Here is a 12,872-nt window from a genome sequence, read left to right as displayed (position 1 = left end):
AAAAAAGTAATGGATACACATTTTAGAAAATTAAGAGTTTTGAAAAATGATGATTCACACAGTCACGCTATATTGACTCTCAGAATCTGATATACATCTTCAACTGCTGAGAAAATGTGTATAGTATAAACAAAAATAATAGCTGTGATTTATTAAGCAAATAGTAACGAAAAGGCAATGTAGATGTATTCTGCAGATATTGTCCTCTTAATACTTTCAAGCCTTTGGCCAGCCTTGTTTTTTTTCCTTCCTTTCCGCTTACATTTTAAAAAATTACACTACCAAGTTGTATCCTCAGTGACTATTTGAAGGTAATGAAAAAAATAAATGTTCATAATATATTATTAGATGAGCAAACAGGATATAAAACTATATAAATAGTAATTCCAATTATATTATGTATGTGTATAATTCATATAATGTATATAGAAACACAAAGTGAGATGGTAGGTTACACACTTTAAAAATGCTGATACTGATTTTCTTTGTGTGGTGGGATTGTGGATGATTTCAATTTTCCTCATTAATACTTTTCTGTATTTTCAAAGTATTTTACAATGAACATTTCGTGAATTCTGTAATCAGTAAAATAATTAAATCATATGTTTTAAATACATAAAATATTTTGTAGACTGAATGGTAAATCATTTGGGTTTCTTTCAATGTTTTACGTCACTTATTTAAAAAATAGAAATAAACGTGGATGGTATGGAGACCAGAATGTAGGAACAAACAATTTTCTTTTTTGTATGTTTTTAATAGCCATTTAATATCATAATTTTCTTATTTTGTATATGAAATTTTTTTTCCAATTTGTTTCTTAGATTTCTCAATGAAATGTCTTCTTTAAAACATTTAAAATCAGAAACTTCTCTGTGATATCACCAAATCTCAATATCTAGTTAAATATTACTTTAAAGAATATTTTTCCTTTATTATAAAGTATTTGAGGGACATTAATAGAAATTACAAGAATGGATAAAATCAGCTTTTATCTTAACATAGCATCTTTTACCATATTTATCATATGGTGAAATATATAAAATTTGTTTAAAAATAACGAAGTGGTGAAAATTCATAAAATCTAAGGGACTATATGTAATTCAGTGATATTACTTTATTTTTTCAGGCATTGCACAAATGAAGATAAAATTGAATAAAATATTATACACAAAAATGATAAAACAGAGCCTAATAAAATACCTCCACCTAGGAGGTGCTCAATAAATACTTGCTGAATGAATTCTCTTCCTAATGAATAAGTAAAGTGATTCATCAGTGACCCAAGAAATTTACCAATAACTGAATAAAATTTTTTTCATAATGATTATATAATCATTTCTTTCTCTCAGTCATATGAAACCTATGACATTTAAATTAAAATGTTTACACAGCACCTTGAGTTTCATCATGGAATCTTGACATAACTTGTCTCCCCGAGCTGCAGAAACCTCATCAATCCCGATCAGTTTGGCCTTGTACCGGACGCCTTCACCTTTAAACCTCTTTATCAAAGTGGCTTCGCTGCGATCCTGACCTACAAACAGAGAAAAGCGGGATTCAGATATATAGGTGTTCGAGCCACGTTGGCTTTGAATATCCACAGCGCTGAGATTTGCTCTCGTGTTTCTTCTATGTTCTAGGAAAGTCAAATCATTGGACCAAGTAGAAAAACATGGCAATACTTTTAAATGCAAATTCTGTCTCTAGCCTTTTAAATCCTGAGGCAGATTACTTTTCCTCTCTGAGCCTGTATTTTTTAGGACAGAAAAAAAAAAGTTAAAAACAACCAACCCCAATGGGACATTAAGATAAATAAATCAGACACCATGTGTCAAGCACCCAATGCAGTGCTTGATACACACTAGGTACTCAACAAATGATAATCACCCACTGAGAGTTCATGTCTGACATTCTTATTAGAATAGTATTAGCATTGAGCCTCTTTGGTATTCCTAGCATTTAATATGACTTTGGCCAGGGTCCAAGAAACCTCCTTACACCCAACTCCATGGGCTGTTTTATAGATAGACTCCAGAGTAATTGCTCTGTATCAAGTAATGACCCGGGGACAATTATCAAAAAATGGTTTCACAATATCTCTTCTGCTAACTCATGTGTGTACAGAAATAACCTTCCACACTACTTGGTATGGCGTGTCCATACCTTGCGACAGGCTTTCTCTGTAATTATTAACATAATGTTTTGCTAAGACATATCATCCAGAAGTTCAAACACATCCACATAAAATGGACAGTAAAGTTACTGTGAACTGAGGACGAGTTTCATAGGAAATGTTTCACAAACTGCGTCCCCATTCTTCCTAACAACTCAATCATATCCATGCTCCTGATGATGAAAGTGAAGGTCACAGAATTCAAAAAGCTTGTTCAAGTTCATATAGAAAAAAATATGAAGACAAAGAAATTCAAATTTCTAACCTTATCAAACTCCTCACAGGTTGGGGCATTGCACACGTGGTTCTTAAAACCTGGAACCTCCTAGCCTTTTGATATTCATCCCCTGGGGCATCATTAATTTCAGCTTCTGATACCTCCCCTATCGTGCCTTTCATCATTGGTCAGAAACTTAGAGCTGAGGACATTAGCTATAACTTAGCCCATTTTGGTCTATTTGATGTACAAACTAAGGCCTTTCTATAATGTGGGGATGAGGATTATTTGAGGACATGCTGAAAATAGAAAAAAACAAAAACAAAAAAAACCACCCAGCAATAGCTAACTAACCATTGTATAATACTTTTTGATGACAAAACAGGACTTGCATTTCATTCATTTATTAATCCCTCACTGAGCATCTCCTTTGTGTCAGATGCTACGACTCACTGGCAACAGATACATGAGACAGAGTCTGTGCCTCTAGAAGCTCAAGTTTTTGGTGACTGCAAATAAAAGTGTGCTGTGCATTATGCTGGGTATGTAAGAAGGTACAAGCTTTAGAGTCAGATATCCTTTTTCAAATCATGGCTCTCTTACCTGTGAACCAACTGCACTATCTGCTGAACCCCCATTTTCTTATCTGGTGAATGAAGATTAAATATCTACTTGCCGAGTTATTACGAACAGTAACTTAAGTGAGATAGTATGTGCAAAGCATGTATTCACATGGTAAGTTTCCTGTAAATGGTGGCTGTCACCGCTAATATGAGCCCAGGAAAAGCATGTGGAAGATACAATGCTGAGGGTGGGAGAGCACAAAGGAGAAATGTCCGCAGACCCATGCCTGGACCTGTGGTCCCCAGCTCCTGGTTGCTGTTTATCCTACTGTCCCCTCACTGACTGCTAGTATAGTAAAGCCTTTGAGAAACATTCCATAAGACATATATTACACATGGATGATCAGTAAGAAACTGTGATCAGTGTAAAAATTAAGCCTCCAGGGATCAGTGAGGACAGAGATGAGAGGCTCAAGCTAAGAACAAAGAACAACAGGGCTCCACATTACAGGTCACCTTGCTCTGTATTATTACGCAGTGTTTGGTAGGAGTGGCCTACGCCTTGGTCTAGTCCTTGGGAAGGTCATCTTACTCTGTAATAAATACCATCTTTGACTCTTGAACACATGATCCTATTTCAGTCACTACTAACATCCCTTTCACTACCTGGGACTTCCTCCAAGCTTTATTTATAACTGTAATACCAGGTAGTGCATATCATGTCTTATACAAAGCATATAAAATGCACCAACCTGTTTAGCTCCAGAAATCTTAGAGGTGGTACTGTTATTCAGCTTTTATAGACAAAGATCTAAGTTGAAGGTTTGAGAGGGCAAGTAACCTGTCCAGATTCACTGAGTAGGACCAAAACACAGGTCTGTCTGATGCCAGAGCCCAGGCTTGTGGTTTGCTGGTGTTCTGTGTTTTCGCACCTGTTCTCTTCATCGCTGTGATTAATTTTTTCCCATGGACCCAGCTTTCCTCTAAAGCCCCATCTCTTACGCGTCCTAAATCTGTTGATACTCAATGCACTGACAGCATTAAGACTCCATTGGAGAGACAGCTTGAAAATGGAACAGTCTCCAGCCTACATGTCATGTCTGAAAAATATCCATGAGTCAGACACAAAGACAGCCTTAAGAAACCTTTGTCAGGGCAGAGAGCTCTGCCAAGGAGGAAGCGCCATAAGAGGAGGCAGAGCCAGATCAGGTGAACAAGGGCAGAGATTAATAAGAAAATATTAGGCCATTTAGAGGAAAGTAGGGAGCCCAATTTAGATTAGGACCCAGGGCCAAGCTAATTTGTATGAAGGGCACTTATGCAGTAGATAATCCAGTTTCTCATTAAATGCTCCACCATTAAAAGGGTAATTTTTCATGAGCGCATCTTGAGCAAGGTCTCAGTTATATTAGTTAAGAAATAAATAACAGATATCAGAGCCATAAGGCTGTGCCATCAGAGGCACACACTATCTGAGGGTGTCAAAGAGAGGGTCAGTTTTCATGAATCCTAAGTCGTCATGAATCTCCAGCTTATGTTGCTGAAAGCACCACTGACCCTGTGCTTCAAGATGGACAAGCGAAAAGGCCATGCATTTAATAAAAACCATTACCATCATCGCTATCTATTATCAGGCACTTATTAAGCAGTCACTGTGCCAAGAGTTTTACACATGTCTCTCATTTCATCCTCACACCTGTTCTCTGAGTTAGACTCTGTAATGAGCCCTTTATTATAGGAGATGACACCAGTGCTCAATGTCAGCCGCAGAGCCTAAGTTGTTCAGTAACCGCTTTGTTGGGATACATGATATATAACTCTCAAACCACAATTCAGTGGTTTTTGTACATTCATAGAGTTACGCAACCATCACCACTAGCTAATGTCATAACATTGTCATCACCCCGAAAAGGAGCCCTGTACCCATTAGCACTCACTCTCTATCTCCCCCAAACCCACCAGACCTAGGCACCTACTCATCTACTTTCTGTCTCTATAGATTTGCCTATTCTGAAAGCAAGTTACATTTCATATAAATAGGATCATGCAACAGGTGACTGGCTTCTTTCACTTAGCATCTCGTTTTCAAGGTTATTATATGTTATAGCATGTAGCAGTGCATCATGTCTTTTTTTTTTTTTGCCAAATAATATTTCATTGTATGGGTATACCACATCAGTTGATGGACATTTTGGTTTTTTTCTTTCTTTTTTTTTTTTTTTGGCTATTATGAATAATGCTGCAATGCATTATGTGTTATCAGTTTTTGTGTGGGCATATTTTTCAATTCTCTTAAGTATTATACCAAGGAGAGTAATTGCTGGGTCATAGGGTAACTCCATGTTTAACTTTCTGAGGACCTATACAACTGTTTTTTCCAAAGTGGTTCTACCACTTTACAACTTTACCTGCAAAGTAGGAGGTAATGTTTAAGTTTCTCTACCGGATGTTCATGCCAACATCTCTTATTGTCTGTCTTTTTGGCTTTTCTAGCGAGTGTCAAGTGATATTTCATCATGTTTTTGTTTCGTATTTTCCTGAGGACTAATGATGTTGAGTATCTTTTCATGTGCTTATTGTTCATTTGCATATTGTCTCTGGAGAAACGTCTATTCAAATCCCACAGCCTGAATTTGAACCTAAGTGTTAAGCAAAATTTCATGCTTTTAACCATTAGACTACATGGCCTCTGGTGACCTCCTGAGCTACTGTGTTACAGTATTTACCACTTCTCACTTTGTGTCACCACTATGTGAGTAGATGTCTAATGGAGGCTACAGTAAAATGGCGGATAACTTACTCCTAGGACAAGTACGTCGCAAGCACACGCAGGATGCCTGATCTTCTCATACCTTATCTCACTTAATCCTCCAGGGTTACTGGAAATAGGCATTACCGTAGGGCTGTGGGTGAAGAAACTAAAGCCAGAGATAAAGTTTCTTTGGATTGAATTGGGAATAGAACCTCATCCTGTCCTACTCCAAGGCCTGAGATCTTCCACTGGGAGGCAAGTGGGCCTAATGGCCCAGATGAGCTCTGGATTCAGAGGACCTGAGTTCAAGTCCCACACCCCTAGTTGTGTTACGTTGTGTGAGTTACTTTACATGTGTCTGCTACAGCATCTTTCTCTGTGAAGCATGGATAATAACAGTTGCTCTCAAGTGGAGTCACTGTGTAGGTCAAATAAATGACACAGAGGAGGCACATAGGATAGTGACGATTATCTGGGTAAACATACTTCCAGTTTGTCTGGGATAGTCCCTGTTTACACCTTTTCTCCTGATGCTATTATTACTAATACTATGATTACTAGCACCCTCCTTACTCTCCAAAGTCCCCTGTTTTGGATGATGAATTGTGTGGTCACCCTAATTCTACTGTCATCATGTGTATGCCCTACTGCTGCCGGGTATTCTTTGTGCTAGGTGCTGTGCTAGCTTTCTGTGGTACCTAGGTGACTGAAAAGCGTCTCCTCTTCTGTCTGGAGGAAGCCACATTTCAAAAGGGGACACACGGAACTTTACAAAATAGGACCAGGGCTATGAATGTCATATAGAGCTGAGGGGAGGAGACACTGTTTCCTTTTGGCGGGGAGAGGATTAGGAACAGCTGCAGAGGTCAGATGCCATTTGAGGAAGGCTGGATGAAAAAGCAGGCGTTCAACAGGTAAAGCAGCACGGGGGAAGTTTTCCAGAAGGACAAAACGCATGATGCCATTCAGAGACCAGTGAGCAGTTGGGCTAGGCTGAGTGTTTCTCAACCCTGGCTGTATTTTAGAACCACAGACACTACCCCACAGGGTATGATTAGATTGGCGTGGGCTGAGCCTGAGCCAATCAATGTGTTTGAGAAGCACCGCGCTAGAGGACACGGCTGGACTGATGCTGGCAAAAGCTGGAGGGCCCAGTCATGGAGGGAGTTGGAAGTCACACCTAAGCTTTCAGGCTTTGTTCTTTAGGCCATGGGAGTGATTAATGACCCGGTCTGTTGTGAGGATTAGATTTAAACAACACTGTAACAACAACACTTGGGGAAGTGTAAGGCTCCCGTTGATTGATTGGTTGATTGATCATTTATTCATTCACTTATTTGCTATATACTGAGTGTCAACTGTAAGTTCTAAGGTGCTAGGGATACGGCAGCGAACAAAATGCATAAATATTCCTGTACTCGTGGTGGTTACATTCTAGTGAACAAGTGTACAGGTTAGTGCAGTCATTTTCTAATTCTAGTATAATGGAGAAGCACCTGTAAAAATCAAACTAAAACAAACAAACAAAGCGTATTCCTAAATCCTGCCCACTGAGATCCTGAGTCTAGTGGGAGGGCCCAGTAGATTCAGTTGATTGGAGTGGAGGTAATCCCTGAAGGTCAGCAAAGGGTTGAACAGCAACCTGCTTATGTAGAAATTCCCCGTAAGGTACTATTTCTCAAACTGGGGTCCTCAGAAGAAGAATTTCAATACAAAATTCTGATTTGGGGATTTCAAGTTAAATGATAACCTTTAAAACGTTTGAATGGTAATGAAGGATAGAAATCTGTTCGTAATAATATGCACCTTGCTGGGTTCCAAGAACCCAGAAGACACAGTCCCAGTTCTCAAGCCCCGTGGAGCTCAGGGACAGAGAAGGAGATGCCCATGAAGACAAAGTTAGCGAGGGGTCAGGGATGCTGTCCTCCCTTTCCCATCTCATTTCTGCCCCGTGTTCCAAACCCTGTGAGCTCCAGTCCTATAGAGCAGGCTCCACCATGCCTTGTGCTCCTGCTGTTGCCCCTTCTCTGACTTGCTTTATGTCTTGACAATTATTTCAAGTATACCCTCAGATCAAGTATACTCGCTGGTGTAAAGATGTGTTTGAAGTACTTCTCCCTATCCTCTACTTACAAATTAAAATTAACCTCTTGACATCTCTATAAGGCCTCCACATCTAGTCCTTGTTTAACTCATCAACTTTATTTTGGACCACCTTCCCCCTTACTTCTCACATTCTTGCCATAGAGGCCCTGACCAGACCCTCCCACAAGCCATGCTCTGCAGCTCTGCACCTGCTCTGCTTTGGGCCTGGAAGGCATTCCCATCCCTATCTTCCCCGATCCGGCCATCCCCTCCCCCCTCCCCTTCGACACCTGAGGTCTCAGCACCATGCCATGTGCCCGGGAGTGTTCAGATCCCAGAGATCTATCCGGTAGGTCCCCTCTGAGATGCAGCCACAGTATTCTCCTGATAATCGCACCACACTCTTGCAAGGAATTGATCTTATCTGTAATAATCTGCTTCAGATCCAGCTTTCTCATTAGCCTGCAAGCTCCAGAAAGGCGGGAATTATGTCAGATTGGTTGGCCAAGGTATCCCAAGAGCCTGGCATTTTCCTAACGCACAGATACATCTTTTGACTCCATTCCCTCACCGCATCTGCCACAGCACCCTGACCCCTTGTGGACCGTGTTTTCATGGGCATCTCCTCCTCTACACTCGAGCTCTAGGAGGTCAAGGGCTAGGATTGAGTTACCTGTTTTCTCTGAACTTAGCATGGTGCCTGGCACAGAGTGGACCCACAATGCCCAGCTCTGCTGAATAACTGAATAAATGAATGCATTTATGTATTTATTAAAAAGAGGCTAGTAGATTGCAGGAGTCAGGATCACTGTGGAAAAGTGGAAGGGGTCATTTAAACACCCCTTCCAGACAGATCTTATTTCAAGTCCATTCCATGAACGTTTCTTAACCTCATCACCACCTGCTCACCTCATAACCCAAGAAGTGATTCTCCTCTGAATTGAAACAGAGGCAGTCCCCAGGGCACTGAGTAAGTTTTGAACAGGCCTCAAGGATGCTGCTGGGAATTACACCATGACCCTGCCTTTGGAGCAGAAGGCACCGACAATGTGGAGGTCTCACCCTGGGAGTGACCTTGCAGAAGCTTCAACAAAAACAAGCACCTCTGTCAGGAGTCAGGGTCTGAAGGGAGCATGCAATTAGCATATTTTTTATGACACTGAGGCAGAAAGCCCACATGAATCTACTGGAGTCATAAATGGCCTCCAACTCCAGGTTGTTTGCTAAAGACTGCTAATAGCCACATAAAAGGCATTCCACACCCAAGATTGATCTTTATCTCCCCCACTCTTCACAGATTATGAGTATGGCCACAGAACCAAGTTAAGTTTTTTTTTGTTTGTTTTGTTTGTTTTGTTTTCCCAATGTGGTTAGTCTGGCTGAGAGAACTCTGTTAACTTTTGACCGTTACAGTATGTCCCTATCTAGTAGAAGTCAACTTCAACATAGACCTTATATTGAGCTGAGCATTCACTTCTGTGTTTTAGATACTTAAACAACTAAGGAGGTAGCTCAGTTACTGTAACAAGACACCACTGAGGGGGTGGCTTAACCGGCAGACAGTTCTGGAGGCTGGGAAGTTCAAGGTGCAAGATTTAGCTCTGGGTAAAGGCTCTCTTCCTGGCCTGCAGATGGCTGGACTCTGGCTGTGTCATCACATGGCAGAGAGAGAGCCCTTGTGAGAGCTTTGGTCTTTCCTGCTCTTCTTTATAAGGGCACTGAAGCCATCATGGAAGCCCCACCCTCATGACATCATCTATGCCAAATTACCTCCCAAATGCCCCACCTCCAATACATCACACTGAGGGGCAGGGCTTCAATATATGAATTTTGGGGGAAGGGAGACACAAATATTCAGTCCATAGCAGGGAAGGCTAGAATTAGGGAGCAAGAGTAAAAAGCTGGATGATACCTGATAATGACCATGCCCGCCCCATTTTCATAAACTGTCCTATTGAATCTTCACAACAACCCTGGAGACAAAGCTGCAACGCATTCGGAAGAGAAGGGGGCTGAGAAGGGGGAAGAGAAGTGAGATCACCGGTACAAGCCACACGGCTGATGAGCTGGGCACGGCTGCCTGACTCTTTGGAGTCAGAGGCGCTGCAGTAGCTCCGTGACTTACTGTGTGTGCGTGAAAGTCATTTAACTTTTCTCAGTGTTGGACTCTCCATCTGCACAATACAGTAGTTATTTGCAGGACAATGAAAAGGATTATACGAGATAAAACACATTTTGCTCTTAGCTCACTCTCTGTACGTGGCAGTCGTTCAGTAAATATTTATAGCCTTCCTCCTCCCCACATAATAGTGGGTTGTCGGGAAAGCCATGACACATTTTTGCATTGAAAAACATAGAAAAATACATCATCACTTTCCCGATGACCCAATATATTTCACATTAAGCACCTGTGACCCAAAGCTAACCATAGCAAAGGCATACTGCAGTGGAAGTCATGGTCCCAGCTGTTGGGGGATTTTTATTATTATTATTATTTTTGGTTGACTGGGAATAAAGGTGCAATTAGGAACAGGACGTCCCTTCCTGAAGGCAATAGGGAGAGCACCTTGTGACTTGTTAACACAGTGTCCAAACTGAGACATCCTCCTTCCTGCATATCTATCTGAATCACCAAGCCATCCAACTTGATGATAAGAAAATTTTAAAGAGAGTTTCTTTTTTTTTTCCCCAACATGTCCCACATCATGCTGTCCATGGCTCTAAGTGACTCCCTATTGTGTGTTAGGCTGTCCAATCTAAGAACAGATTAGGAGGGGACTTCCAGGGCCCAGCCTCAGAGATAACTTACTTTCCTCAGAATTCTCACTTGTAATTATCCAGGTGTTGATTTGCAATGGACAAATAATTACGTATGCTGGCTGCATAGGAGAGAATGCTGATTTGGTATAATTACCTAGCTGGGTAGTGAGCAGAAAAAGGGGAACAACACACTTAGAGGGCTGTTAAAATGTGCTTTTATGAACACGGTTGCTGTCATTATTGCTAAGAGGTAAACTAATTAGAGAGCTAAAACCATACCCAACCTATGATTCATGTACACATTTTCTATAAAAATGTTCTTCACGGGTGCTTCTGCAAAGAGCTCTGTAGAAAGGGCATCTGGCATCCACAGGCACCTCTCTGTATGGAGCCAAGTGCTAAGGTTCCAGAGAGGCTAATGTGAGGGCCTGGGGATCTGCATTCTCAAAGCTTAGCCCGTGATTCTGAGGCAGAGCTGGATTATAAGGCAGGGTCCTTTGGTGGCCCCATGTAGGTGACCCAATTCTTATTCTCTGATAGTTGGTCCTCTCATTTCCCTCACAAAGGTCTACTTGTACTGACTTGTTTTGTTTTGTTTTCCCATGCGGTGTCTTTTTAAATTTTAATTTTAACAGTGTACTGTAAAAATTGTATAACCTCATTAATAAACTCTTTATGACAAAAGAAAACAATCACAGGCCGCATTGTGCCACTCCAGCAAATCCTGAGACCAACAATGTCTTAGCAGTGTCCCTTCAAACACCAGTTCAGGTTTCTCTGAAGAAAAACTAAAGAGATGAACATGCCAAATAAGCGTGGGGCACGCTTCCTATACGTCCTGGTGCTCCCCCCACACGAGAGCATGGCAGGCAGGAGGGAGCCGGGCCTGGGACTCTCCCCTTGCTAGACTGTGTGCTCCTAGAAGGCCGCCATGTGCTCCCTGTGCATCCCAAATGACTAGGACAGTGCCTGGCACACCGTGAGTACTCAAAAATATTTGCTGAATAAATATAGAGAGTAAGGGAGATTGTTCTAACTTCCTTTGCCCAGAGTTTCCAACATCCTTCCTCCAAAACACATAGGCATAGCATCTTAGAACTTTGGAAAACCAAGTTTAAACTTGAGTGCCAGAGTCTCAGGAGCTAGTCATCAGGGTCAGTGGCCCTGCGGCTTCCAGCACTTTTTCTCCCCAACAGGAGGCAGGCATGATGGAAAAAATGGCCAATCATATCTTCATGTATGAGGAAGACATAGAAAGACGGGGAAAAAAAGGAGAAATCTCCCAGTTTTAAGATGCACAGACATCGGTAATCCACTGCGCCTGAGTCCCTCCACAAAGACCGAGGAGCTTGGTGTATCCTGCTAACTGGGCTTACCAAGGACTAACCAGTCTGGCTTCTAATCTGCAGTTGATTTGTACAAACTTGCTTACTGAGAGTCTGAGGATGGCTCACACCATTCACTTCCTCTGACTCTTTATGGCTGGGCTTGTGTCTATTTCCTGGTGGCCAAGAGGCAAAGAGCGTGAAACTAGTGGGTGTTGCCACTAAGTGGAAGGTAACGCCCTAGGTGTGTATTATTTTAAGTCATGTTGACGCCGCGGTGCAGGGCACAGAACAGGCTTTGAACAATATGTAAGTTCTTCTCTGCTGTCCTGTTAGTCCTTCCACAACCTAGCAGGGCATGCGTTATTTGTCCCTTTTTATAAATGAGAAAACGGAGGCTCCAAGCGCTGAACACTGGCCCAAGATGACAGACCTAGGAAAAGGCAGAGCCAGGGGTGCTGAAAAATAAATGGAATTGATCAAAAGAAGGTTTAAGGGAGAGAATCTGAAGCTTGAGGATGGGTAAGAAATAGGCCGCAGAAGGCAGGGGAAGGGCAGGTCTGAATCCAGTCATTACAATTATTTTTGTTTCAACCAAAAGGGTCGTATTACTGTTGCAGTGCTGCATGGATAAAGGTGAGGCAGAATGACATATAAAATACAGCAGGAAAATGGAATCTGCAGCCCAAAGAAGGGAGGGGCAGAGGGATGAATGGGAAGGAACAGAGTCCAGGAGCGGCCTGGGTTCTTGGCTGACTTTGCCAATTCGGGGCCTCTTGACGCAGAGCAAGTGACTGTACCTCTCTGGAAAGGAAGATAATAATCCTCATCTTGCAGGATTCCTGTAAGAACTGTAGGCAATCATATGTGGGAAGCACCCAGCACAGCAGTGCAACTCTTGACCAGTATCACATGGTGACAGTATTTTCACTTCCTTTCCCATGAACCGCAGGCTACATGTGATATGTCTCCTAGACTTGGTCTCAGGTCTGAA

At 41.8% G+C, this 12,872-nt stretch overlaps 1 protein-coding gene across 1 annotated transcript in view; it reads right to left on the bottom strand.

Moving 5' to 3' along the window:
• Window positions 1-12,872, bottom strand: part of LOC109376410 (disabled homolog 1-like) — a 545,742-nt gene that overhangs the window by 7,993 nt on the left and 524,877 nt on the right. The window contains exon 4 of the mRNA XM_019632327.1: window positions 1,398-1,537. Within this exon, the coding sequence (XP_019487872.1) occupies window positions 1,398-1,537 (140 nt within the window). The remainder of the gene's footprint in view (window positions 1-1,397; window positions 1,538-12,872) is intronic.

Source organism: Hipposideros armiger, unplaced genomic scaffold (assembly GCF_001890085.2).
Source record: "Hipposideros armiger isolate ML-2016 unplaced genomic scaffold, ASM189008v1 scaffold_1122, whole genome shotgun sequence".
Classification (NCBI taxonomy): Eukaryota; Metazoa; Chordata; class Mammalia; order Chiroptera; family Hipposideridae; genus Hipposideros; species Hipposideros armiger.
Note: the sequence above shows the minus strand (reverse complement) of the source record. Positions and strands in the feature narration are given on the sequence as shown.